The sequence below is a fragment of the Pongo abelii genome, chromosome 18, assembly GCF_028885655.2.
Source record: "Pongo abelii isolate AG06213 chromosome 18, NHGRI_mPonAbe1-v2.0_pri, whole genome shotgun sequence".
Taxonomy (NCBI): Eukaryota; Metazoa; Chordata; class Mammalia; order Primates; family Hominidae; genus Pongo; species Pongo abelii.
The window spans coordinates 74763673-74788827 of record NC_072003.2 but is presented as its reverse complement, the minus strand read 5'-3'; the positions used below and the strand labels follow the sequence as shown (position 1 = coordinate 74788827).

Sequence of the window (25155 nt, the reverse complement as noted above, 5' to 3'; positions counted from 1 at the left end):
CTTAGGACCATTGTTAAGAATCTTAATTCATTTTGCCAAACCACAACCAGGAAGGACTGCTTATTTCTTCTCCCAGCAGCAGGGAGTTCTTCATTAAGACCCCATCACTAATTTAACAAGACCTAGAAATGCTTCATCCTTTTCAGATGCCTGGGCTCTGCCCTGTTATTTGTAAGGGGGAATTTTTTTTTTTTTTTTTTAAACAGAGTTTCGCCCTGTCACCCAGGCTGGAGTGCAGTGGTGCAATCTCAGCTCACTGCAACCTCCGCCTCCCGGGCTCAAGCAATTCTCCTGCCTTAGCCTCCTGAGTAGCTAGGATTACAGGCGCCTGCCACCACGCCCGGCTAATTTTTGTATTTTTAGTAGAGAGGGGGTTTCACCCTGTTGGCCAGGCTGGTCTCGAACTCCTGACCTCGTGATCCACCCACTACGGCCCCACAAAGTGCTGGGATTACAGGCGTGAGACACTGCGCCTGGCCGGATTTTTTTTTTTTTTTTTTTTTTTTTTTTTTTTTTTTGAGACGGAGTCTCACTTTGTTGCCCAGGCTGGAGTGCAGTGGCGCGATCTCGGCTCACTGCAAGCTCCGCCTCCCGGGTTCACGCCATTCTCCTGCCTCAGCCTCCCGAGTAGCTGGGACTACAGGTGCCCGCCACCGGGCCCGGCTAATTTTTTTATATTTTTAGTAGAGACGGGGTTTCACTGTGTTAGCCAGGATGATTTCGATCTGCTGACCTCGTGATCCGCCCGCCTTGGCCTCCCAAAGTTCTGGGATTACAGGCGTGAGCCACCGCGCCCGGCCCTGGCCGGAAATATCTTATTTGTTGAAACGTATCATGTCTTTATCTGGACCTGCTATGAAGCCAGCGCCTCTGGGCCTAGGCTAGGGCAGGGAACGCGCAGGAGGAGGGGAAAAGCTGCGGACCCAGCTCCTAAGGCCACCTGGTCTCTCTGCTCTTGCCAGTTGGGACACTGCACCGGGTCCCTGTGTCATCCAGGTGCCGTGGCCTTGGGAAGGGTTTGGATTCCAAGTCACCTCGCCGCAAAGATGCCCCCGAGAGTGAGGAGGGTCAAGATTAAGATTCGACTTCCTTCACTAGGGCCTTTGTCCTCCCAGGAGCCCCCCTTCTCTGGGGATTTGGGGTGGGGTGGGGTACAACGTTCCTTTGTAGTCAGATGAGAGGTGACTCTGCCAGCGCCCTTTGACATCGTCGGCTAAAAGTTGTTGAGCCTCTCAGAGCCCCAGCCCACCTGGGCCCTCCTGCCCCGCCCTCGGCCGGCGCCCCTCCCCCGAGGCGTGGCCCCTCGGTCGGGGATGGGCCAACCGGCTCCTTCCTTCCCCCACCGCGCTAGCTCCCGCCGGCCACCCCGGGACCACAGCCACGTCTGAAAGCGCCTCATTGTGTGCGCTCGGGCGGGCTGCACCGGGCAGCGCCGAGGGTTGCTGGCCGGCGCGCGGGGAGTAGAGGGCGCGGGCCGCAGTGCCGGGTTCCAGAGGGAGCTCTGCGCCGGGTCCTTCCCTGTGGTAGCCCCAGGACACCCCCATCCTCAACATCCCATTCTGGGACTCCTGCCCTGTTCCCAGATTCGCTCTGCCTCGAGTCTCCAGGAGCTTCCAGTGGCTTGGTCACCCCCGACTCTCGTCCATGCCTCTTAGAGCCCCTTTCCCGGCCTCACCGGGTGTCCCTTAATAGTCCTGGGACCTTAAGGAGCAAGTCAGCCCCTGCGGACCCTCCCAGTGAAGAGAAAGAGCTGGCTGTGCGGTGGAATTTGGAAGAGACGACGTTTGGGAGCCTTTGCTGAGCCCAGGGAGAGGGGCGTCCCCCACCGTGCCGCTCCAGCTCGGGCAGAGCCGCCAAGCTTTGGGGTACGTTGGTTCTTCATTCTCCGCGGGGGATGTCCCCACACTCGGTTGGGCTGGGGGCCGGGCTGGTGGCACAGCTGGGGACGCTCCTCTGTCCTGCACCGGGGACCTGGGGTGGCGGGAAGAGCTGGGGGTGGCTTTTCCATCAGCAACGTGGAAAGGGCATCGCCGCTGTTGGCACCGGTTTGGAAGTGTCTTGCTGGGGCTTCGGTTGCGCAGGGGAATCCTCACTGCGAGGGGAGAACCCCTTTTGTCTCACTACTTGAGTTTCAAAGGACATGACTTTCAAAAGCTCTTCAAGGGCTTTTTCCATAGAATTATTGAGAAGCAGTAGCTTGGCGGGTTAATTTGGAACCAGACCCAGGGGAATTGGAGTCCTGCGTCACTGCTTCTGACGGCTTCATCTTGGGCTTCAGGACAGGCCCTCTGGGCCTCAGGACAGGTGCCTAGCAAATGTTGACTTTCCTTTCTCCTCCCTTTTTCACAGAGGCAAGGCAGTCAAGTTTCCCATTTTTGAGGATGGGAAAACTGAGGCCTGAAGAGCAGAAAGGAGTTGGCTGACTTAAACCCACAAGCGAGTGGGCCAAGTCCCAGGGCCTCTGAGGGTGCTGTGCTGCTCGGGGAGCTGGGGTTGGTCTCCTCTCCAGCCTGGGAGGCCGGAACTTTTCTGGCTTTGTTCTACAAACAGAGTCAACTGGAGTACAGAGAGCCAGAGAGTGACTTGCTCTAAGTCACACCCCTCACTGGTAGTAGAGACAGGCTTTGAACCCAATCCAGCTTCAGAAGCCAAGCTTCTAAGGCCAGGCGCAGTGGCTCACGCCTGTAATCCCAGCACTTTGGAAGGCCGAGGCAGGTGGATCACCTGAGGTCAGGAGTTCAAGACCAGCCTGGCCAACATGGTGAAACCCCATCTTTACTAAAAATACAAAAATTAGCTGGGCATGATGGCGAGTGCCTGTAATCCCAGCTACTTGGGAGGCTGAGGCAGAAGAATCACTTGAACCCAGGAGGCAGAGGTTGCAGTGAGCCGATATTGTGGTACTTCACTCCAGTCTGGGCAACAGTGAGACTCCATCTCAGAAAAAACAGAAGCCAGGCCTGTAGCCATGACTTTCCAGCGTCTTCTGTTTTGTTTGCCCTTGTGGGGCCCCTGCCTGTGCCTGCCACATTCTGTTGCTGGGACACTGGGGCACCTGAATCTGGTAGAGCCATTGTCCTTGGGTTTTCCTCATTCAAAGACTTTCCCTTGGATTCATAGACTATAAGTGTGGCCTAGGAAGGAAGATTCCTAAGCAAATACTCATAAGTGCACTATGCGCCAGACATTGTTCTGCTTTACAAATACCCACTCACTCAGTCTTTCAATCAAGCCCATGAGTTGGGTCATATTGTTTCCCCCACTTTACAGTTTTTTTTTTTTTTTTTTTTTTTTTTGAGATGGAGTCTCTCTCTGTCACCGAGGCTGGAGTGCAGTGAAAGTGACACAATATCGGCTCACTGCAACCTCTCCGCATCCCAGGTTCAAGCGATTCTCCTGCCTCAGACTCCTGAGTAGCTGGGATTACAGGCACCCGCCACCACGCCTGGCTAATTTTTGTATTTTTAGTAAAGATGGGGTTTCACCATGTTGGTCAAGCTGGTCTCGAACTCCTGACCTCGTGATCCGCCTTCCTCAGCCTCACAAAGTGCTGGGATTACAGGTGTGAGCCATCGCACCTGACCTTCCAGATATTTTTTTAACCAAGCAGGCACAGAAAGAAGTAACTTGCACAAGATCACGTAGTAAATGGTCAAGTGGGATTCACACTCTTAGCCTCAGTGCTCTGTACCTACTGTCTTTAATGAGACAGACACCATTCTGCTTCTAGTGTCTTGGGCGGGGAGATGGGTTCAGAAATACATGAACAAGATTGTTCTGGGTAGTGATAAGAGTGTTAATAATAATTTCTCACTATCACCTATTAGTCAATATTGAAATATATCTGATTACCTCTAGGGTATCTCCTGGCAGATGTTTTTTTCAAATCAGAATCCAAACAAGGTCCACATGTTGCATTTGACTATGTGTTTTTTGTTTTTTGTTTTTGTTTTTGTTTTTGTTTGAGATGGAGTCTCTCTCTGTCGCCCAGACTGGAGTACAGTGGAGTGATCTCAGCTCACTGCAGCCTCGGACTCCTGGGCTCCAGTGATTCTCCTGCCTCAGCCTCCTGGGTAGCTAGGATTACAAGCACGCGCCACCACACCTGGCTACTTTTTGTGTATTTAGTAAAGACGGGGTTTCACCATGTTTGGCCAGGCTGGTCCCCAACTCCTGACCTAAGGTGATCTGCCTGTCTTGGCCTCCCAGAGTGCTGGGATTACAGGCGTGAGTCACCGCACCCGGCCCTGAGTTATTTTCCTATAAAATAGTCTCTTCCTTTTTCTATGTCATCGATTTGGAAGAATGATTTACTTTTAAAAAATAAGGTAATTAAAATAAATGGTTAATAAACCAGAGAACATTCCAGATTATCTCTGTAATGAGAGGGCTCTGTCAATACTTAGGGAAACAGACAAATGTGCTAAAAGCACAATCCCACTCCGTACCCTGTGTGTGTTGCTGCACAGAAGAAGTGGGGAACCCTCAGACTTTATGGCCTCCAGCAGTAAGGTACTACAATTTAGACCAAGTCAGGTGCTGTGCGAAGTGCAGTGTGAGAATCCCTAAAGCTCCCAGCCAAGGAAAAGGGTTTGTGTGTTGCTATCTGCTTATCTGCTCTGAAATGCCCCAGGGCAGTGGCTCTGAGCCAGGGAGGCTTGAGGCTCCTTTCCCAGGCTAATTAGAATTCATTTCCCAGTAGATTTTGAAGGCAGATCTGTGTTCTCCATCAGCATCTGGGCCTTGCAGTCCCAGCCCCCTGCCTCTGGGGGATGCCATGCAGCTGCATCACCAGGACTGGCAGAGATGGCAGATGTGGCCAGGGCTTGGGGGCCAGGCACAGCTTCAGCCACAGCCTGGCCCAGCCCACAGTCCTGGGGTTGAGAGTGTGCTTGGGGGCTCTGACACCTTTCAGTGCAGAGCAGGTAATTCATGCCCCTGGCCTTCTCTAGCTAACTGGGTACTCAGGTCAGCTGGGAGATGGTTTTGCAGGCACCTGTCTCTCTGCAGTGATAGCTGGAGAAACACGAACTCCACCTAAGCCTCCTTTAACCAACTAGAAATTTCTGATTTTATCATTGTAATAAAAGTCTGATGTAGACTATCTGGAAAATGCAGCAAAGCACGAATAAGAAAATAAATTACCAGCTGGGTGCCGTGGCTCACACCTGTAATCCCAGCACTTTGGGAGGCCAAGGCAGGCAGATCACGAGGTCAGGAGATCGAGACCATCCTGACTAACACGGTGAAACCCTGTTTCTACTAAAAAATACAAAAATTTAGCCAGGCGTGGCAGCGGGCACCTGTAGTCCCAGCTACTCAGGAGGCTGAGGCAGGAGAATGGCATGAACCCGGGAGGCGGAGCTTGCAGTAAGCCGAGATAGCACCACTGCACTCCAGCCTGGGCGACAGAGCAAGACTCCGTCTCAAAAAATAAAAAATAAATAAATAAATTACCTGTAAACTGGCCATAGAAAAATAAACACCATCTTCAGTGTGCATCTCCCATACTTTGTATTTTTTAAAAATAATAGCTTTATTGAGATAGAACTCATGTATGTTAAAGTTTATATATAATATATAAGTATATTATATTTTTATATATATATATATATTTTTTTTTTTTTTAAGACGGAGTTTCACTCTTGTCACCCAGGCTGGAGTGCAGTGGCTTGATTTCAGCTCACTGCAAACTCTACCTCCCAAGTTCAAGCGATGCTCCTGCCTCTGCCTCCTGAGTAGCTGGGATTTCAGGTGCCTGTCACCACAACCAGCTAATTTTTTTTTTTTTTTTGTATTTTCAGTAGAGACGGGGTTTCATCATGTTGGCGAGGCTGGCCTCAAACTCCTGACCTCAGGTGATCCACCCATTTAATCCAAAGTGCTAGGATTACATGCATGAGCCACTGCGTCCGGCTCAAAGTTTATATTTTAAAAGTATACAGTTCACTGGCTTATAGTATATTCAGTGTTTTCACATTGAACTTTGTATATATCAGTACTTTATTCTTTTTTATTGCAGAGAATTGTCTACTGTGTGGTTACACCACATTTTGTTTATCCATTCATCAACTGATAGACATTAGGGATGTCTCCACTTTTTGGCTATTATGAATAATGCTGCTGTGCAAATTCATGAGCAGGTTTTCATGTGGGCTTGTATGTTCGGTTCTCTAGGGTGTGTACCCAGGAGTGGCTCTGCTGTATCATATGGTCACTCTATTCAACCTTTTGAGAAACCACCAAATTGTTTCTTCAGGAAATGCACCATTTGACATTCCCACTTTATGAGGATCCCCACATCTCTGTCATCTCACCAACACTTGTAATTATATATTATTTATTATAATTACCTTTTTAAAATTGTAACCTTCATGGTGGATGGAAAGTGACTTGTCATTGTGGTTTAATTTGCATTTCCCCACTGCCTAAAAATGTTGAGCATCTTTCCTTTTTTTTTTTTTTTTGAGATGGAGTTTCACTCTTGTTGCCCACGCTGGAGTGCAATGGTGCGATCTCGGCTCACCACAACCTCTGCCTCCTGGTTTCAAGCGATTCTCCTGCCTCAGCCTCCCGAGTAGCTGGGATTACAGGCATGCGCCACCACGCCTGGCTAATTTTGTATTCTTAGTAGAGACGGGGTTTCTCCATGTTGGTTAGGCTGGTCTCGAACTCCCGACCTCAGGTGATCCACCAGCCTTGGCCTCCCAAAGCGCTGGGATTACGGGTGTGAGCCACTGTGCCCGGCCTTTTTTCTCTTTGAGACAAAGTCTCGCTCTTGTCCCCCAGGCTAGAATGCAATGGCACGACCTTGGCTCACTGCAACCTCAGCCTCCTGGGTTCAAGCGATTCTCCTGCCCCCCTGTCCCCCCCCCCTCACTGAGTAGCTGGGATTACAGGTGCCTGCCACCACGCCTGGCTAGTTTTTGGTATTTTTAGTAGAGATGGGGTTTCATCATGTTGGCCAGGCTGGTCTCGAACTCCTGACCTCAGGTGATCCACACACCTCGGCCTCCCAAAGTGCTGGGATTACAGGCATGGGCCACTGCTCCTGGTCGAGCATCTTTCCATTTGTGTATCTTCTTCAGAGAAACTTCTCCCAAATCCTTTACTCATTTTAATTTTTTTCTTTATTCATTCTTAAATTTACTTATTCTTATATTTCTTAAATATGCTCATTCTTAAAAAACTAAATAAGATATTTGCCTATTTCGTGTTGAGTTGTAAGAGCTCTTTTTATATTCTGGGTACAAGTCCCATTCTGTAGACATGATTTGTAACTGTTTTCTCCCATCTGTGGGTGTTCTTTGATATTCGTGTACTTTTAACACCCAGCCAACTGTGTGAAAAATACATGCACATCTAAGAACACACACAGATGGGAGAAATGTATATATGTATGTCAGCTTTGTTACTTCTGTTTTCCACTTGACACTATGTAGTGAAGAGCTCCAAGGTTACACTGCTAGGCTTCCAACTCTGACTCAGCAGCCACTGTGTGAATTCTTCGGGCAAGTCCCTTTTCTTTTTTCTTTTCTTTTTTTTTTTGAGACAGTCTTGCTTTGTTGCCCAGGCTGGAGTGCAGTGGCACAATCTCGGCTCACTGCAACCTCCGCCTCCTGGGCTCAAGCGATTCTGCCTCATCTTCATGAGTAGCTGGGATTACAGGCATGCACCACCACGCCTAGCTAATTTTTGTATTTTTAGTACAGATGGGGTTTCATCATGTTGGCCAGGCTGGTCTCGAACTCCTGACCTCAGGTAATCTGCCCTCCTCGGCCTCCCAAAGTGCTGGGATTACAGGCATGAGTCACCATGTCCTGCCTCCCTTAATTTCTCTACACCTCACTTTCCTCATCTATAAAATAGGGATGATCATCAGGTCCATGTCATAGGGTCGCTGTGAGGATCAAATCAGAAAATGGATGGGAAACACTGGGCATGTAGGAAACCCTCATAGATGGTGTTTGCAGGGATTCCTTGTTCCTGCCCCCCATGAACGCTCATCTTCCATCTTTATGTTTTATGTTTTGTTTTTGGTTTTGTTTTTCTTTGAGACAAAGTTTCACTCTTGTTGCCCAGGCTGGAGTGAAATGGCGCGATCTAGGCTCACTGCAACCTCCGCCTCCCGGGTTCAAGCGATTCTCCTGCCTCAGCCTCCCAAGTACGTGGGATTACAGACCTCATGTGATCCACCCACCTCGGCCTCCCAAAGTGCTGGGATTACAGGCATGAGCCACCGCGCCTGGCCTGTTTTATGTTTTATGTTCCCTGCTTTATGTTTTGTCTCATTTTCTGTTTTCTTTCTCTCTTCTTTCTTCCTCTTTCTTTCGCTCCTTGTTAGCCTTCTTCCCCCTTCCACATGCCCAGGGCTCCACTAGGGCAGTTTGGCCCCAGTCGTAGCGCTTGATGCCTCAAGGCCACTGACTCCTCATTGGGTGTCTGTTTTTTCCAGCCTTTGGGATTCTTTTTTTTTTTTTTTTTTTTTTTTTTTTTTGTGACGGGGCTTTGCTCTTGTTGCCCAGGCTGGAGTGCAATGGCACATGATCTCTGCTCACTGCAACCTCCGCCTCCCGGACTCAAGCAATTCTCCTGCCTCAGCCTCCGGAGTAGCTGGGGTTACAAATAGGCACCTGCCACCATGGCGGCTTATTTTTGTATTTTTAGTAGAGACGGGGTTTCACCATGTTGGCCAGGCTGGTCTCGAACTCCTGACATCAGGTGATCCACCCACCTCGGCCTCCCAAAGTGCTGGGATTATAGACATGAGCCACCGTGCCCAGGTGGCTTTGGGATTCTTGAACAGGGATGGCCTCCAGCCAACTCTAAACAGAGAAATCTAAACCTGGGATCTATACCTAGTGTTACATTTTCTTCCTTTAGATTCTATGAACAGGGCTGGAACAGGCTGGTAACAAGAAGAGCTGCTGTGTCTTGTTGTTGTTTTGGTTTTGTTTTTTTGTTTGTTTGTTTTGAGGCGGAGTGTTACTCTGTTGCCAGGCTAGAGTGCAGTGGCATGATCTTGGCTCACTGCAAGCTCCGCCTCCCGGGTTCCAGCGATTCTCCTGCCTCCGCCTCCCGAGTAGCTGGGATTACAGGTGCCTGCCACCACACCTGGCTAATTTTTGTATTTTTTCTTTTTTTGGGGGGGGGGAGGGGGACGGAGTCTCACTCTGTCTGTCACCCAGGCTGCAGTGCAGTGGCAGGATCTCAGCTCACTGCAAGCTCCGCCTCCCGGGTTCACGCCATTCTCCTGCCTCAGCCTCCTGAGTAGCTGGGACTACAGGCGCCCGCCACCATGCCCGGCTAATTTTTTGTATTTTTAGTAGAGACAGAGTTTCACTGTGTTAGCCAAGATGATCTCGATCTCTTGACCTCGTGATCCACCCGCCTCGGCCTCCCAAAGTGCCATGATTACAGGCGTGAGCCGCCGCGCCTGGCCAAATTTTTGTATTTTTAGTAGAGATGGGGTTTCACCGTGTTGGTCAGGCTAGTCCCGAACTCCTGACCTCAGGTAAGCCACCTGCCTCGGCCTCCCAAAGTGCTGGTATTACAAGTGTGAGCCACCACTCCCGGCCTGGAGCTGCTGTGTCGAGGGTAGGCAGAGCTTGGCTGGAAGTGAGTGCTGCCCAGAGAGCCAGGATTCCTGGGCTCCAGCTCGACCCTGCTATGGAAGACCATCCTTGGTCAGTGTCTTGCTTTTACCATTTGCAAATCAGGCAGAACCATAGCTCCTTCCTGGGTCTCTCAGGCCAGGCCGAGAAATGGTAAGGGATGTTTAGAAGATCCTGTGACTTTAAGGTGCTCGGCAGAAAGCCATGTGGGCTATTGGGGAATTCCTCCCTCTGGATGTGGACCACAGAGTATCTGATTGCAATGGCAAGTATTTGTTCATGTCCTCTACTCATTTGTTGTTTGAGACATTCCTTGACATGACTCTTACTATCTTCTTCAGTCAGGATTCTTTACTTTTTATTGAAGTATGCCATTCTTCAGAGTACATATAATGAAAGTACAGCTTGGTGAACTTTCACGAACTGAACACACCCGTGTAATTAGCACTGTCAGAAAGAAACAAAGCAGGGCCAGCCCCCAGAAGCTCTACCCCTGCACCCTTCCCACCTCACCCCACCAAGGGTTTCACTGTCACTATCTAATCACCACTCTTGGGTGTAAGTGACAGAAACTCATCTCCCAGGGACTTAAGCAGAAACTGAATGCTTCTCTCAGCTGAGGGGTCCATGGGTAAGCCTTGCACAACTGGATCCAAATGCTTAGATGATGCTGTTAGCTTGCTTGTGAACTTTCTCTGCTGAGTTCTCTTCTGTTGTTGACTTTGCACCCAGGCAGTTTCCTCTTCCCTTGTGATCAACAAAACTCCAGAACTGCAGTTGAGCAGATGTCCCATTCCCAGGCCAATAGTTCTGTGTGGGCTGGGGGTGCAGGGTCAGTGTGAGCCTGTCTTGGGACACATGACCCTTAGGAGCCGGGAGTGGTGGATCAGCCCCATCTGAGCCACATGCACTTTTGAGTGGGTGAGGGTGGTTCCCCAGGGAAAAGCCTAGAGACTGTCATCAGAAGGAAAAACAGGTACTGAGTAGACAGAACCAAGCGTGTCCAGTGCACCTGTGCAGCGCCGATCCTCACACTGGTCACCGGAGAACAGGTGTTCGTTTGCAAAAAACCACAATCCAAAGTTCCGGGTTGCTCACAGGCAAGAAGGGAAAGCAAAGTACAATGCAGGGCAGAGTGGGGCATGCCTTGACAGGCTCATAGGAGGCGGCTGCAGGCGAGGCTGAAATGCCTCCCGATGGGAGTCAGGGCTGGGCACTCATAGCATGGGTGAGGGAGTTGGGAGAGATGGAGCTTGTTTGATGAACACTGATTATTCCCGGCCGTCTGAAGCCTGGGATATGGGAGGTAAGGTTGGAAAGCTGAAGGTTACTGAAGAGGAGAATGACAGGATCAGATGTGTGGTGTGGGCACCTCTGGGGGCATCTGTACAAGATGGACTGAAGGGAGGCCAGGTGGGGACTTTGCTGGAATCCAGGAGATAAGGATGCAGCCAGGACCAGCGTGACCTCCCGTGGCTGGATGTCCAGGCCATCCACTGGGACACCATCAGGTCCCTTGACCACCACATAGCCAGATGTGTCTTCAGTGTCCCCAACTTGATTGTCAGCTCCGCCAGGATCGGGATCCTGAGCACTGGCTTTCCTGGATGAATCTTTTGCTGATCTTATCTTTTCTCTATTTTCCAACCTTTATCTGTCATTTATGTTTTTTGTTCTACTTTTCACATCTTTTAAATTTTTCTTTCAACCTTTCTAATATATAATGCAATCAGCCCCAAAGAAAACTAAGGGAAACAAGAAAAAACAAGAAAGGAAATGTACTCTCAGTACTTCAGCTGTGAGCTGTGAGCTTCAGCTGTGAGCTGGAGTGTTTTGCTGTGGTTTTAGGTTTTTGATTTTTTTTCAAGAAAGAGGGTCACACTCTGTTGCCCAAGCTGGTGAGCAGTAGAATGATATAACTCACTGCAACCTTGAACTCCTGGGCTGAAGAGATCCTCCCACCTCGGCTTCCCAAAGTGCTAGGATTACAGGCATGAGCCACCGTGCCTGGCCTCCAGGCATATTTTATCCTTTCTCAAGCTATGTGTAGTATTTTGACAAAAATAAATTTTAAAAAGAGTTAATGTCAAAAAAAGTTTCTGTGACTTAAGAAGGACCACTGCTTAGGGTGCTCCTGGCTACCAAAACAAGAAACAGAACTTTCTGTTCCCTTTATGGCCTCTTGTACTTTTTAGTTCCACCCTCCTCCTGAAAAAATATGATCATTTTCATCATCATCATCACCATCATCACCATTAATTACTTGTTGGAAATTTAAAGCAGAATTGCCTCTGAGGTTGGAGGGCTGGAGAGGGCATGAGACATAGGAAACGTCAGTTCCTTCTGCCTGACTGGCCTTGTGCTCTGGTGTGGGGCTGTGTCTGTCCAGGGAGTGTGGCCTCTTTTCCTGTCTTCACACATGAAACATGAGCTGGCAATGCCCTCATCTGTACCTTGAGTTTTTTTTATTTTGTTTTTTTTTTTGAGATGCAGTCTCGCTCTGTCGCCCAGGCTGGAGTACAGTGGCGCAATCTCAGCTCACTGCAACCTCCGTCTCCCAGGTTCAAATGATTCTCCTGCCTCAGCTTCCCAAATACCTGGGACTACAGGCACTCACCACCACACCCGGCTAATTTTTGTATTTTTAGTAGAAACGGGGTTTTGTCATGTTGGCCAGGCTGGTCTCGATCTCCTGACCTCTAGTGATCTGCCCGCCTCAGCCTCCCAAAGTGCTGGGATTACAGGCGTGAGCCACCGTGCATGGCTTAGAATTTTATACAACATCTATGTGTTACCTTTTCCAAAAAGTAAACATCTAATAAATATGTGCCTCTCATCAAAGGAAGACTTTCAAGGGGGAGATAGGCCTTCCAGGATGGGAAAGGGCAGTGGACAAAGGCTCAGGACTGCGACACCCACCACAGAGCCCTGCAGTGAGAGTCTGGTTCTTGGATTTATTTATTTATGTTTGTTTGTTTATTTATTTATTTACTTTTTGAGACGGAGTCTTGCTCTGTCACCCAGGCTGGAGTGCAGTGGCGTGATCTTGGCTCACTGCAACCTCCACCTCCTGGATTCAAGCAATTCTCCTTCCTCAGCCTCCCGAGTAGCTGGGACTACAGGCGCCTGCCACCATGCCTGGCTATTTTTGTATTTTTAGTAGAGATGGGGTTTCACCATGTTGGTCAGGCTAGTCTCGAATTCCTGACCTTAGGTGATCCACCTGCCTCAGCCTCCCAAAGTGCTGGGTTTACAGGTGTGAGCCACCGCACACCCGACCTATTTATTTATTTATTATTTATTTATTTTTGAGACAGGGTCTCTCTCCATTGCCCAGGCTGGAGTGCAGTCACACAGTCTCTGCTCACTGCAACCTGTACCTCCTAGGCTCAAGCAATCCTCCCACCTCAGCCTACTGAGTAGCTGGGACTACAGGTCCGCGCCACTGCACCGGGCTAATTTTTGTATTTTTAGTAGAGATGGGGTTTGGCCATGTTGCCCAGGCTGGTCTTGAGCTTCTGGGCCCAAGAAATTCACCCGCCTCAGCCTCCCAAAATGCCGTAATTACAGGCATGAGGTAACGTACCCGGCTGGCTCTTGGATTTAAGCCCCTGCCTTCCTCCTTCTTACTGGGTATTCACGTCTCTGAGCCCCACTGCTTCTATCAAAACAGAGAGGGATGGTCATTTCTGCCTCCTAGGGACTTGGGATGATAGCATTTAATCGTGAAGATAAAAGTACCTATCACAGGGCCTGCCTGACTTGTTCTTCCTAATGTTGAAACCTTGGCCCAAATGTCCACTGTGCTGAACGTAAGGCCCCTATCAGAACGCTCCCAGCTAGGAATTGGTCTTCTGGAGACTGTGGCATAGGATGATTCAGCCACCTTCCTAGTTCTTGAGTTTCAGTAATAGGATCTCATAGCAGTTCCTGTAGTGTGTGAGTCATTTAAGAAGACCTCTGGCTTTCCTGGAACACAGGTAACAAACACCTTGGCTTGGGATCAAGATCCTCCCTACCCAGGGAAGGGCTGGGCTGGCCAGGACAACTGTGTTTGGGCCAGAGCAGCAGGGTCCTGCACTCTGCAGGGAGCAATCACAGGTGGGCGAGGCCCACAGCCTGGGATCAGAAGTGCCAGGAGCTAATGAACAGGAGTCCTGGGGTCCCAGCTTTCTTGCTGTCTCTCCAAGCCTTGAGTCCTTCACCTGAAAAATTGACATCATCATGCCCACCTCAGGACCCATTGAGTTAAGTCATCCCGTGGACTTGAAGCACCTAGCACTTGTGATCATTGAAGTCAGCAAATGAGTTCACTTCTCTTTCAGTGCCCCACCAACCATCGTCAGCCCACTGGCACTGGAGGAGCGTTGATCGTGTGCAGAGCAGATGAGTGGCTACTCTCCCCGTCTTCCAGGTTTTCCCAGAGTGGCTGTGGGATCTGGAGTCGGCTGGTGACAGAGCTGTTGGGCATCCTCCACCCACCCCTGTTGCCTCCTGATGCGGGAAAGGGGCAGAAATGGGATCTGCTCACAAGTTAGACCCTGGTTTCTCTCAGTGTGACCTGGACAGGGGAAGGGGGAAGGCAGGGAGCAAAGGATGCAGGAGCAAGGAGAAAACTTCCAGGCCCCTCCCTTCCAAAGTCACCCGGTCTTGAGATCACTGCAGAAGCAACAGGTGCAAAGAGAAGAACACTTTGGGACCTTGGAATGCGGGAGGCTGGCTCAGTGTTCCTTCCACCCTGTGAGACATGTGGGACTTTTTTTTTTTTTTTTTTTTTGAGACGGGGTTTCCCCCTTGTTGCCCAGGCTGGAGTGCAGTGGCATGATCTCGGCTCACCACACCTCTGCCTCCCAGGTTCAAGTGATTTTCCTGCCTCAGCCTCCCGAGTACAGGCATGTGCCACCACGCCTGGCTAATTTTGTATTTTTAGTAGAGATGGGGTTTCTCCATGTTGGTCAGGCTGGTCTCGAACTCCCAACCTCAGGTGATCCACCTGCCTCGGCCTCCCAAAGTGCTGGGATTACCGGCGTGAACCTCCGTACCCAACCTATGTGACATTCTTAAGGTCCACTAAAGGGCTGGTGGTTGGAGGCCAGAGGACGGCCTGTGAGATACTGGGATTGGAAGAGTAGGTGGCCTGTGGGTGTCTCCTCTCGGGGGAGACTCCCCAGGAGGAGGGGCTCCTCCTCTCCAAACAGTAGCTCAGCACAGGGACAGTAACAATAATGGGGGCATGTGTGTAAGGAATGCTTTCCCAGGCCCCCTCTTCATAGGTGTTTGCAGCAGCATCTCACAACAGCCCTAAGAGGTTAAATGTTGCAAATCCCATTCTACAGAAGTGGAAATCGAGCCTCAGAGAAGTTGTGTCGCTTTTAGGGCTATCTTCTCCTGTAGAGTATGACTCCATCGCCCTCCTGCTTTACCAGGTGCTGAGGAACCTCTAATCATCTCCAATGGATTTGTGATCAGCGTTGCAGCTCTCCCAGCAGCCCTGGACAGTGGTGAGTCCCCTCAGTTGGCCGGGACAGTACTCTGCTCTCACCTCTCTGCTTCTCTGGCTCCATCCCAGCTCCGCCTCAACTGGTCTTGCAAACCCACAGGGCTCTAGGACACCCTCCCTCTGGAGCCCATGCTGCCTTCAGCACTACACTCCCCACCGGTGATGGCAACAATTGGTGTTCTTTGTCCACTTTATTTATTGGCTCATTTTTTTGTTTTTGAGACAGAGTCTCACTCCATTGCCCAGGCTGGAGTGCAGTGGCGTAATCTCAGCTCACTGCAACCTCTGCCTCCCGGGTTCAAGCGATTTTCCCGTCTCAGCCTACCAAGTAGCTGAGACTACAGGCATGCACCACCATGCCCAGCTAATTTTTGTATTTTTTTTGGCAGAGATGGGGTTTTACTATGTTGGCCAGGTTGGTCTCGAACTCCTGACCTCAGGTGATCTCCCCACCTCAACCTCCCAAATTGCTAGGATTACAGGCATGAGCCACTGTGCCTGGCCTTATTTGCTCATTTTGATATTGTATTGTATGTTTTGAGTCAGAGTCTCACTTTGTCGCCCAAGCTGGAGTGCAGTGGCATGTTCAAAGCTCACTGCAATCTCAAACTCCTGGGTTCAAGCAGTCCTCCCACCTCAGCCTCCAGAGTAGCAGGGACCACAGGTGCACTCCACCACACCTGGCTTTTCTTTTTTTGTTTTTTTAATGTTTTTGTGGAGACGGGCAGGTTATCCATATGTTGCCCAGGCTGGTCTCAAACTTTTCGCCTCAAGGTATCCTCCCACCTCAGCCTCCCAAAGTGCTGGGATTACAGGCTTGAATCATCGCAACCTGCCTATTTGCTTATTTTCTTTTCTTTTTTTTTTTTGGAATGAAGTTTCACTCTTGTTGCCCAGGCTGGAGTGCAATGGCGCGATCTCGTCTCACTACAACCTCTGCCTCCCGGGTTCAAGTGATTCTCCTGCCTCAGCCTCCTGAGTAGCTGGGGATTACGGGTGCCCGCTACCACACCCGGCTAATTTTTGTATACTTAGTAGAGATGAGGTTTCACCATGTTGACCAAGCTGGTCTTGAACTTCTGACCTCAGGTGATCCACCCGCCTCGGCCTCCCAAAGTGCTGGGATTACAGGCATGAGCCACCACGCCCAGCGCCTATTTGCTTATTTTCAATAAGAAAAGTTATTTTCCATAAGAAAAGTTATACCTGTCTATTTAAAAAAAAATCATACACTGCAGAAGCACACACTGTAGCAAGGGCACTCTTCAGTTAGGGACATTACTACGTGTCCCTCCTGTCCATCCAGGATATTCAAACATGTCCTATTTTCCAATAATTCACCTAAATCCTGTATTATGTGCTGGTATCATCTCCCTTTTACAGATGGGTAAACTGAGTCACGGGGCGATCCAATATTTGGTTCAAGATCACAGGCTATGTATGTCAGTGTAGTGTGGGAAATTAAAAAAGGAAAAAGATCACAGGCTACAGAGTGGAAGAGCCTCAGGGAGCCTGGCCGTGCTGTGACATCCACCAGAGCGCCCGTCAGTTCAACAACCTAAAAGAGTTTCCTCACAGGAATTCCTAAGCAAAAGACAGGAATTCCGTTTGAAATATATTTCCCTCTCCAAATAGACAATGGTAATGTGGGTAGGTAACTAAGAAGGTAGGGCTCACATTAAGAAGGTAGAACTCACATGTAGACAGATTTCCGACCGCATTCTGCATTTGTACTTTTGCTCTCAGCTAGACTGGATCCTGAGCTATATCTTAAGGCCACATTTCCGGGCGAGCTCCCCACTGAGACTATCATGTTCATGGGAGGCTCGGGTCTGGTGGTCGAATCTGCTCCCTGCGGGCACTGGGCAGTGGGGTACGGGATGGGCATGCAGGCTGCAACCCCTAACCGCTGCGCTCTCCTCCCTAAGGCCCCCAGCAGTCAGCATGTGGCTGCCGCGCGTCTCCAGCACAGCAGTGACCGCGCTCCTCCTGGCGCAGACCTTCCTCCTCCTCTTTCTGGTTTCCCGGCCAGGGCCCTCGTCCCCAGCAGGCAGCGAGGAGCGCGTGCATGTGCTGGTGCTGTCCTCGTGGCGCTCGGGCTCGTCCTTCGTGGGCCAACTCTTCAACCAGCACCCTGACGTCTTCTACCTAATGGAGCCCGCGTGGCACGTGTGGACCACCCTGTCGCAGGGCAGCGCTGCAACGCTGCACATGGCCGTGCGCGACCTGGTGCGCTCCGTCTTCCTGTGCGACATGGACGTGTTTGAAGCCTATCTGCCTTGGCGCCGCAACCTGTCCGACCTCTTCCAGTGGGCCGTGAGCCGTGCACTGTGCTCGCCACCCGCCTGCAGTGCCTTTCCCCGAGACGCCATCAGCAGCGAGGCCGTGTGCAAGCCACTGTGTGCGCGGCAGCCCTTCAGCCTGGCTCGGGAGGCCTGCAGCTCCTACAGCCACGTGGTGCTCAAGGAGGTGCGCTTCTTCAACCTGCAGGTGCTCTACCCGCTGCTCCGCGACCCCGCGCTCAACTTGCGCATCGTGCACCTGGTACGTGACCCGCGGGCCGTGCTGCGCTCCCGGGAGCAGACAGCCAAGGCTCTGGCGCGTGACAACGGCATCGTGCTGGGCACCAACGGCACGTGGGTGGAGGCCGATCCCGGTCTGCGCGTGGTGCGCGAGGTGTGCCGTAGCCACGTACGCATCGCCGAGGCCGCCACACTCAAGCCGCCACCCTTTCTGCGCGGCCGCTACCGCCTGGTGCGCTTCGAGGACCTGGCGCGGGAGCCGCTGGCAGAAATCCGTGCGCTCTACGCCTTCACTGGGCTGAGTCTCACGCCACAGCTCGAGGCCTGGATCCATAACATCACCCACGGATCTGGACCTGGTGCGCGCCGCGAAGCCTTCAAGACTTCGTCCAGGAATGCGCTCAACGTCTCCCAGGCCTGGCGCCATGCGCTGCCCTTTGCCAAGATCCGCCGCGTGCAGGAACTGTGCGCTGGTGCCCTGCAGCTGCTGGGCTACCGACCTGTATACTCTGAGGACGAGCAGCGCAACCTCGCCCTTGATCTGTTGCTGCCACGAGGCCTAAACGGCTTCACTTGGGCGTCGTCCACCGCCTCGCACCCCCGGCATTAGCGGAGTCCACAGTTGTAGCGGGCGCTAGGCCCGGGAGGAGAGTGCATGGTGCAGAGGGGGCTGGAGCGCACGGAGAAGCAGGTCCCTATATTGACCAAGGAGTTTGCGGTACCCCTCCCCCCGGAAGTAGGCAAAGACTGCACGTTTCTTTCTCTCTTGATTCTTGGTTTTCCTTTGAGTCCTCTGGAGCTGCCTTCTCATCAGGTGCACTCTTCACGGAAAGCAACTCTTGCCCCTGCCTCCTCTGGGCACAGGGCGTGCGTTCAGATGACTTGGCTCCTACTCAAGGGCTTTCTTCCCCTTTAACTGTCTCCTTCTGGGGACACATCCTGCAGCAGCTGAGGGGGTGCCCTGGCACTGGCTGGGAGTGGAGAGGCACTGTGGTGATATGGCTCCAGAGGTCTGTACATCACATACACATGCACACATGCACACATGGCAAAACTTAGAAGTGAAAGGACTTGTCTGAAATCACATGGTGAGAAGGAGGATGAAGGGAGGAGAGAGCTTTTGCTGTGGGGCTCCAGTGGGTAGGAGAGGACCTGCCTCCTGGGTGAGAAGGGTCAGATTTTCCCATTTTAATTGCTTTAGGGAAGAGCAAGCAGAGTCATGACCAGGGACACAGCTGAGATATAGAGGAGGCTGTGAATGCTGAGACCAGAGCTTATCATCCTGGACAAGCCTGGAAGGAGGCAATAAGTGGGAAAGGTAGGAGGAGAGAAGGCTGGGGAGGGCTGGGCAGCAAGCCAGGCACAATGAGTGGCAGAGCAAGAGGGGGAAAGCAGGATCAGTGCCTGGAAGGCAGGTGTGCCCGTCAGGGGGGGAGTGGAACTCATCAGGCTTGCCAAGAGGTTGGAAGGGAAATGGCTCTGGGCTGGAACTGTCTTCCCTTGGTCCTTCTGGGCCAGGCCTTGGAGGAAAGCAGAAGATGATCCCTGCCTGTGAGCCACACCTCCTAGCTCTGGGGGCAAAGGGGCTTAGTAAAGGAATGCTGGATGTGTAGAGGGTTTAGTCCCGAGCTCGGGAAATGAGAGCCAGTAAGTGCCCAGTACATGTTTAAAAGAAAAGCTCACGGAACCTCTGGAAAGGACAGGGAAGTTGAATTAGCCACATAAATGAACCCAAGTCACATTGGAACACAGAGCTGGTCTGGGAACTGTGTTGGCTGCCACCAGAACTTCTGACCCTGTTACCTGTGAAATGAGGCAGTTTCCCTCACGGTTGCCATGGGCTACCAGGAGGGATGCTGGTGGTCACTAGCTTCTGATCCTCATCCTGGGTGTGGCCACAGATTGGGGGAAACTGGATTGTGGAGTCACATCCTCCCCGCAAAGCAAGCAGGGCAAGGGAGATCTGGCATTTTCTGCTTTACGTGGAGGGAGAAGAGGCACATTAGCCTTGAAGCTGAAGCTCATTTTAGGTTCCTTCCAGCTTTAGAAGCTTCAACCAAAAGAAACTTGAATCTGTCTCTCGTGACAATAATAGGAGGAAGGTATTTAAAACCCCAGATTTATGAATGTGTACTACGTGGCTTAGAGAATGTCTTTGTTCTTGTTCAGGTGGTTATAACAAAATACCTTAAGAGTGGGTAACTTGGCTGGATGCAGTGGCTCATGCCTGTAATCCCAGCACTGTGAGAGGCCGAGGTGGGTGAATCATCAGAGGTCAGGCATTCAAGAACAGCCTGGCCAACATGGCGAAGCCCCTCCTCTCCTAAAAATACAAAGTTAGCGAGGCGTGGTGGCACATACCTGTAATCCCAGCTACTCGGGAAGCTGAGGCAGGAGAATCGCTTGAACCCGGGAGGCGGAGGTTGCAGTGAGCCAAGATCATGCCATTGCACTCCAGCCTGGGTGACAGAGCAAGACTCCATCTCAAAAAAAAAAAAGACTGGGTAACTTATAAACAAATGTTTTTCTCACGAGTCTGGAGACTGGGAAGTCCAAGATCAAGCCACCAGTGTTTTCTGATGAGGGCCCACTTTTTCACAGACAGTGCCTTCTAGCTGTGTCCTCTTATGGTAGAAGATGGGAGGCAGCTCTCCAGGGCCTTTTTTTTTTTTTTTTGAGATGGAGTGGCTCTGTCGCCCAGGCTGGAGTGCAGTGGCACAATCTCGGCTCACTGCAACCTCCGCCTCTCTCTGCCTCCTGGGTTCAAGCAATTCTCCTGCCTCAGCCTCCTGAGGAGCTGGGACTACAGGGATGCACCACCATGCCCAGTTAATCTTTGTATTTTTGTAGACACTGGGTTTCACCATATTGGCCAGGTTGGTCTCAAACTCCTGACCTCAAGTGATCTGCCCACCTCAGCCTCCCAAAGTGCTGGGATTACAGGCATGAGCCACTGTACCCAGTCTCCAGGGCCTTTTAAAGAATGTCACTAATCCCATTCTTGAGGTCTCCACCCTCATTATCTAATCACCTCCCAAGGGCTCCACCTCCCAACACCATCATATTGTGGGTTAAGATGTCAACCACAAGCCAGGGGTGGTGGCTCATGCCTGTAATCCCAGCATTTTGGAAGGCTGAGGTGGGTGGATCACTTGAGGTCAGGAGTCTGAGACCAGCCTGGCCAATATGGTGAAACCCCATCTCTACTAAAAATAAAAAAATTTAGCCGGGTGTGGTGGTGCACACCTGTAATTCCAGCTACTCAGGAGACTGAGGCAGGAGAATACCTTGAATCCAGGAGGCGGAGAGTGCAGTGAGCCGAGATAATGCCACTGCACTCCAGCCTGGACAACAGAGCGAGATTCCATCTCATGCCCAGCCAGCATCCCCAACAAGCTTCATTTGCTCCTGTTTAGGTCACGGATTTTATTGATGGCTGCAACTAATGGCCTCTTTGTATCCAAGTCCTTTGCTGTATGACTCATCCATTTTCCCCTGACTCTCAAGGTGTCAGGACATGCTTGACTGGCTCCCGAATTTGCTCTCTGCACATGGGCAGTCAGTCAAGCCTCACAGTGAACCCAGGTCAGCTTTCAGGACAAAGTGGCCTGGCTGACTAGGCACAGTAAAGCCAAGGCTGGGCAGGTACATACTTGTGCTGATCACGTATATCTTATATCTCTGTGAGAGTGCAGTCCCAACAGGAAGGTTTAATCACCGGGGACTGCCCAATGCTGTGACAGGGCACAGAGCTGTGGGTTGCTGTGGGGGTGACTGCATTGACCACTGTCAGTGGTTTGCTGTATTGACGCTGTGCTGTGTGACCATGGCGCCTGCCATCAAGAAGTGGAGTCTGTTTCTCCACCTCTGAATCCAGGCTGGTCCTGTGACTTGCTTTGTCCTGTAGATGAGTGTAGTGCAACTTCCTGTGAGCCAGTTTCAAGCGTAGGCCTTGGAGGCAAAACTTTACCTCCACCTGTCTTAGGTTTTCAGCTGGGGCTCTGCTATGGTTTGATTGTGTCTCCCAAAGTTAGAACCTTGATCCCCAGTGTTGTGAGGTGGGGCTTGATGAAAAGTAAATTAGGCCATGTGGGTTATGCCCTTGTGAATGGGTAGATAACATTATTTCTGGGCCCAGGCGTGGTAGCTCATGTCTGTAATCCCAGCATTTTGGGAGGTTGAGGTGTGCAGATTACTTGAGGTCAGGAGTTTGAGACCAGCCTGGCCAACAAGGTGAAACACCATTTCTACTCAAAATACAAAAATTAGCCAGGTGTGGTGGCGTATGCCTGTAATGCCAGCTACTTGGGAGGCTGAGACAGGAGAATCGCTTGAACCCAGGAGGCGGAGATTGCAGTGAGCTGAGATCACACCACTGTACTCCAGCCTGGGCAACAAAGCAAGACTCTGTCTTAAAAAAAACCACCATTATTTCAGGAGTGAGTTGGTTATCCTGAGAGTGGTGCCTTTTAAATGAAGGAGTTCATTCTTTCTTTGTCTTTCTCTCGCCCTCACTTTGCCCTTCTGCCATATGATGCCTTCCATTGTGCTAGGACACAGCAAGAAGGCTCTCGCTAGATGCTGGCTCCTTGATCTTGGGCTTCCCAGCCTCCAGAACTGTAAGCCAATACACTTCTATTTATTATATATGACCCTTGCTGGGTTCATGGCTCACGCCTGTAATCCCACTACTTTGCAAGGCTGAGGCAGGAGGATCACTTGAGACCAGGCATTCAAGACCAGCCTGGGCAACATAGTGAGACCCCATCTCTACAAAGTTAAAAAAAATTAGCAGGGCATGGTGTCGTGCACCTGTAGTCCTAGCTACTTGGGAGGCTGAGTTGGGAGGATTGCTTGACCCCAGGAGGTTGAGGCTACATTGAACCATGATCATGCCAGTGCACTCCAGCCTGGGTGACAGAGCAAGACACCTATCTCTAAATAAATGACCCCATCTATGGTATTTTTATAGCAAAACAAAACAGATTAAGAGAGACTTTTTAATGAACAGACAGATTCACAAAGAAAAACAATGTTTTTGTTTCTGTTTTTTTGAGGCAGAGTCTTGCTCTTGTACCCCAGGCTGGAGTGCAGTGGCGCCATCTTGGCTCACTGCAACCTCCGCCTCCCAGTTTCAAGCGATTCTCCTGCCTCAGCCTTCCGAGTAGCTGGGATTACAGGTGTACACCACCACGCCCGGCTAATTTTTTTGTATTTTTAGTAGAGATGGGGTTTCACCATGTTGATCAGGCTGGGCTGGAACTCCTGACCTCAGGTGATCCACCTGCCTTGGCCTCCCAAAGTGCTAGGATTACAGGCGTGAGCCACTGCACCCGGCGAAAAACAGTTTGTTAACACAGGCAGTCAACATCACTCAGGATAAGCCTCAACGAAAAGTAACAAAGTGATGGCTTGGAACACTGTCTTACACAGCATTTTTTAAAAAGACAATAAATTTGTAGAGATATGATGACCAAGGACAACAGTTTTAGGCTTCCAAAGGTGGTAAACTATGGGATGGTAAATATCCGAGAGGAAGCTAATGCAACAGGATTTGTCTGCAGCACCCTCTGCTACCGCCTCTGAGTTAAGGATTGTCTCCAGTGTTGGAGAATTTATATTGTGCCTTTAGGCAGAAAGGGGAGGGAAACCTGACCTTTTCCTGCACTTTCTGCTTCTTAATTGCCTTCAGCTGAAAATCATTTTTATGTGAAAAAGGCATAATCTGAGCTGATGCCTCTGCTTTCCTCCACCTGAAGAGAACCTGCGTGCTGCTCCTTTGCTTTGGACCTCTGCCTCTGCCCGGGAGAAAGCCCAGGCCAGCCTGCTGGACAAGCAGGGACCGTGAGAAAGGAGAGTTCACGTGTCCTAATCCAGGCCATCCTAGACCAGCCAGCCCCTCACGAGCCCCAGCTGATCAGCATGCAGCCACTTTGGCTACCTTCTACTGGCCAAAGTGAGTCCCAGGCCTCACCCAGATTCAGAGGTGGGGAAACTGAGTCCACCACTTGAGAAGAGTAGCTATAAAGACAAATGAGCGAGACCAGCTGAGCCCAGCACTGCGGCCAAGTCTAAGACTTTAGGAGCAATAAAAGTGCTTATTGTGTTTCAGTCATTTGAGTGTTGCGGTGGTTTGTTATGTAGCATTGCCTAGCCGATACACTTGAGAATGGAGGGCTCCTGGCACCTGCAGCTTCCAATTTCCACCACGGTCCAGGCTCCCTCCCTGCTGGTAGGGCTGTAATTAGTCTCTCCCCTTACCTGTAGGCCCTGTGATGCAGCTGGAAGTGTCTAGGCCCAGCAGTCACCCACAATTAGGGGCAGGCATGCTTGCTGCCTCTGCCGTGGCTGTGGGAGCTCAGGAGGGGCAATCAAAGCACTAGATGGGCTGATGGGCGCATAGGAACAGCGTTGCCTAGAATAGGTCAGAGAACCCACCCACTCTCAAGAGGCTGTTGGGGAATCAGTGGTGGGCCTTATTTTTGTTATTTTGCAATCAGGAAGATATATTATCCACATCAACACTGTGTCAACTCCTCATGGCCACCACAGACCCTGTGTCCCCTAGCTTTGCCTTTGATGTGCCTTTGTCACCCACTCCTACAGACCACGCCCCCCACCGCCACAACTGCCCCATCACCTCTACAGGGTTAAATCAATTGTTTTAATTTTTGCCTACCTGATGGGTGAAAAATGTTACTTGATGTTTCAATCTGCACTTCTTTAATTCCTGGGGCAGCTGAACATCTTTTCATGCTTATTAATCAACTGTATTCCTTTTTCATTGTTCAAGGCCTTTGCCCATGTTGCTGTTGACTTACTACAGCCTCTTTTGAGTATGCTTTGTTATTTTTGTTGTGCAAATGGTTTCTCCTACCTTGTCATCTGTTTTTTTGTTGTTGTGGTTTGTTTTGTTTTGTTTTGTTTTGTTAACTTACTTTATGGCATTTTCCCCTCAGGCTTCTTAAAAAAAAGAAGCTTCATTGAGCTATAATTGATATACAACATCTACACATAAAGTGTAAAGTTTGATTAAACATTTGTATATACCTGTGAAATCAAATCACCACCTCATCACAATCAAATTCCAAAAAGTTTCACCTAGTTTATCATATTGTTAGATGTGAATCCTTTCCTCATGGCCAGTGGATTTTGTGTCTTGTTCAAACGACTTTGTCCTCCTACAGTGATAAAAATGGTCTTCACGCTTGCTTCCAGTACTTTAGTAGTCTAGTGTTTCACACTTGGATCTAAGTTGCATGGAATATTCCTGATCGGTGCGAGTCATCGGTTCTCCCAGCGCCCTCTACTGAATGATCTCGCTCATCACACACTCAAACCATCATGGGCTGGAATCCGTCCCTCACCCACAGGCCCACTCCACACCAGTAGATCAGGCGAGCAATTTCTTTAGGTCGAATGACCCCTATGCTGAGGTCCAGTGGGTTATCCCCCCTACCTTCACAAGTTAATGGATTTAGATTTAAGCAACACCTTCCCCTAGCAGATTCTCTTACAA

General features: G+C 50.5%; 1 protein-coding gene across 1 annotated transcript; it reads left to right on the top strand.

Annotated features, from left to right (window-relative positions):
- Nucleotides 1-1351: 1351 nt before the first annotated feature.
- On the top strand, nt 1352-23751 carry CHST6 (carbohydrate sulfotransferase 6). The gene is made up of 3 exons (XM_024233464.3): nt 1352-1865; nt 15041-15115; nt 17043-23751. Exon 3 carries the CDS (start codon nt 17059-17061, stop codon nt 18244-18246), a length of 1188 nt encoding a protein of 395 aa, XP_024089232.1. The 5' UTR covers nt 1352-1865; nt 15041-15115; nt 17043-17058; the 3' UTR covers nt 18247-23751.
- Nucleotides 23752-25155: the final 1404 nt, after the last annotated feature.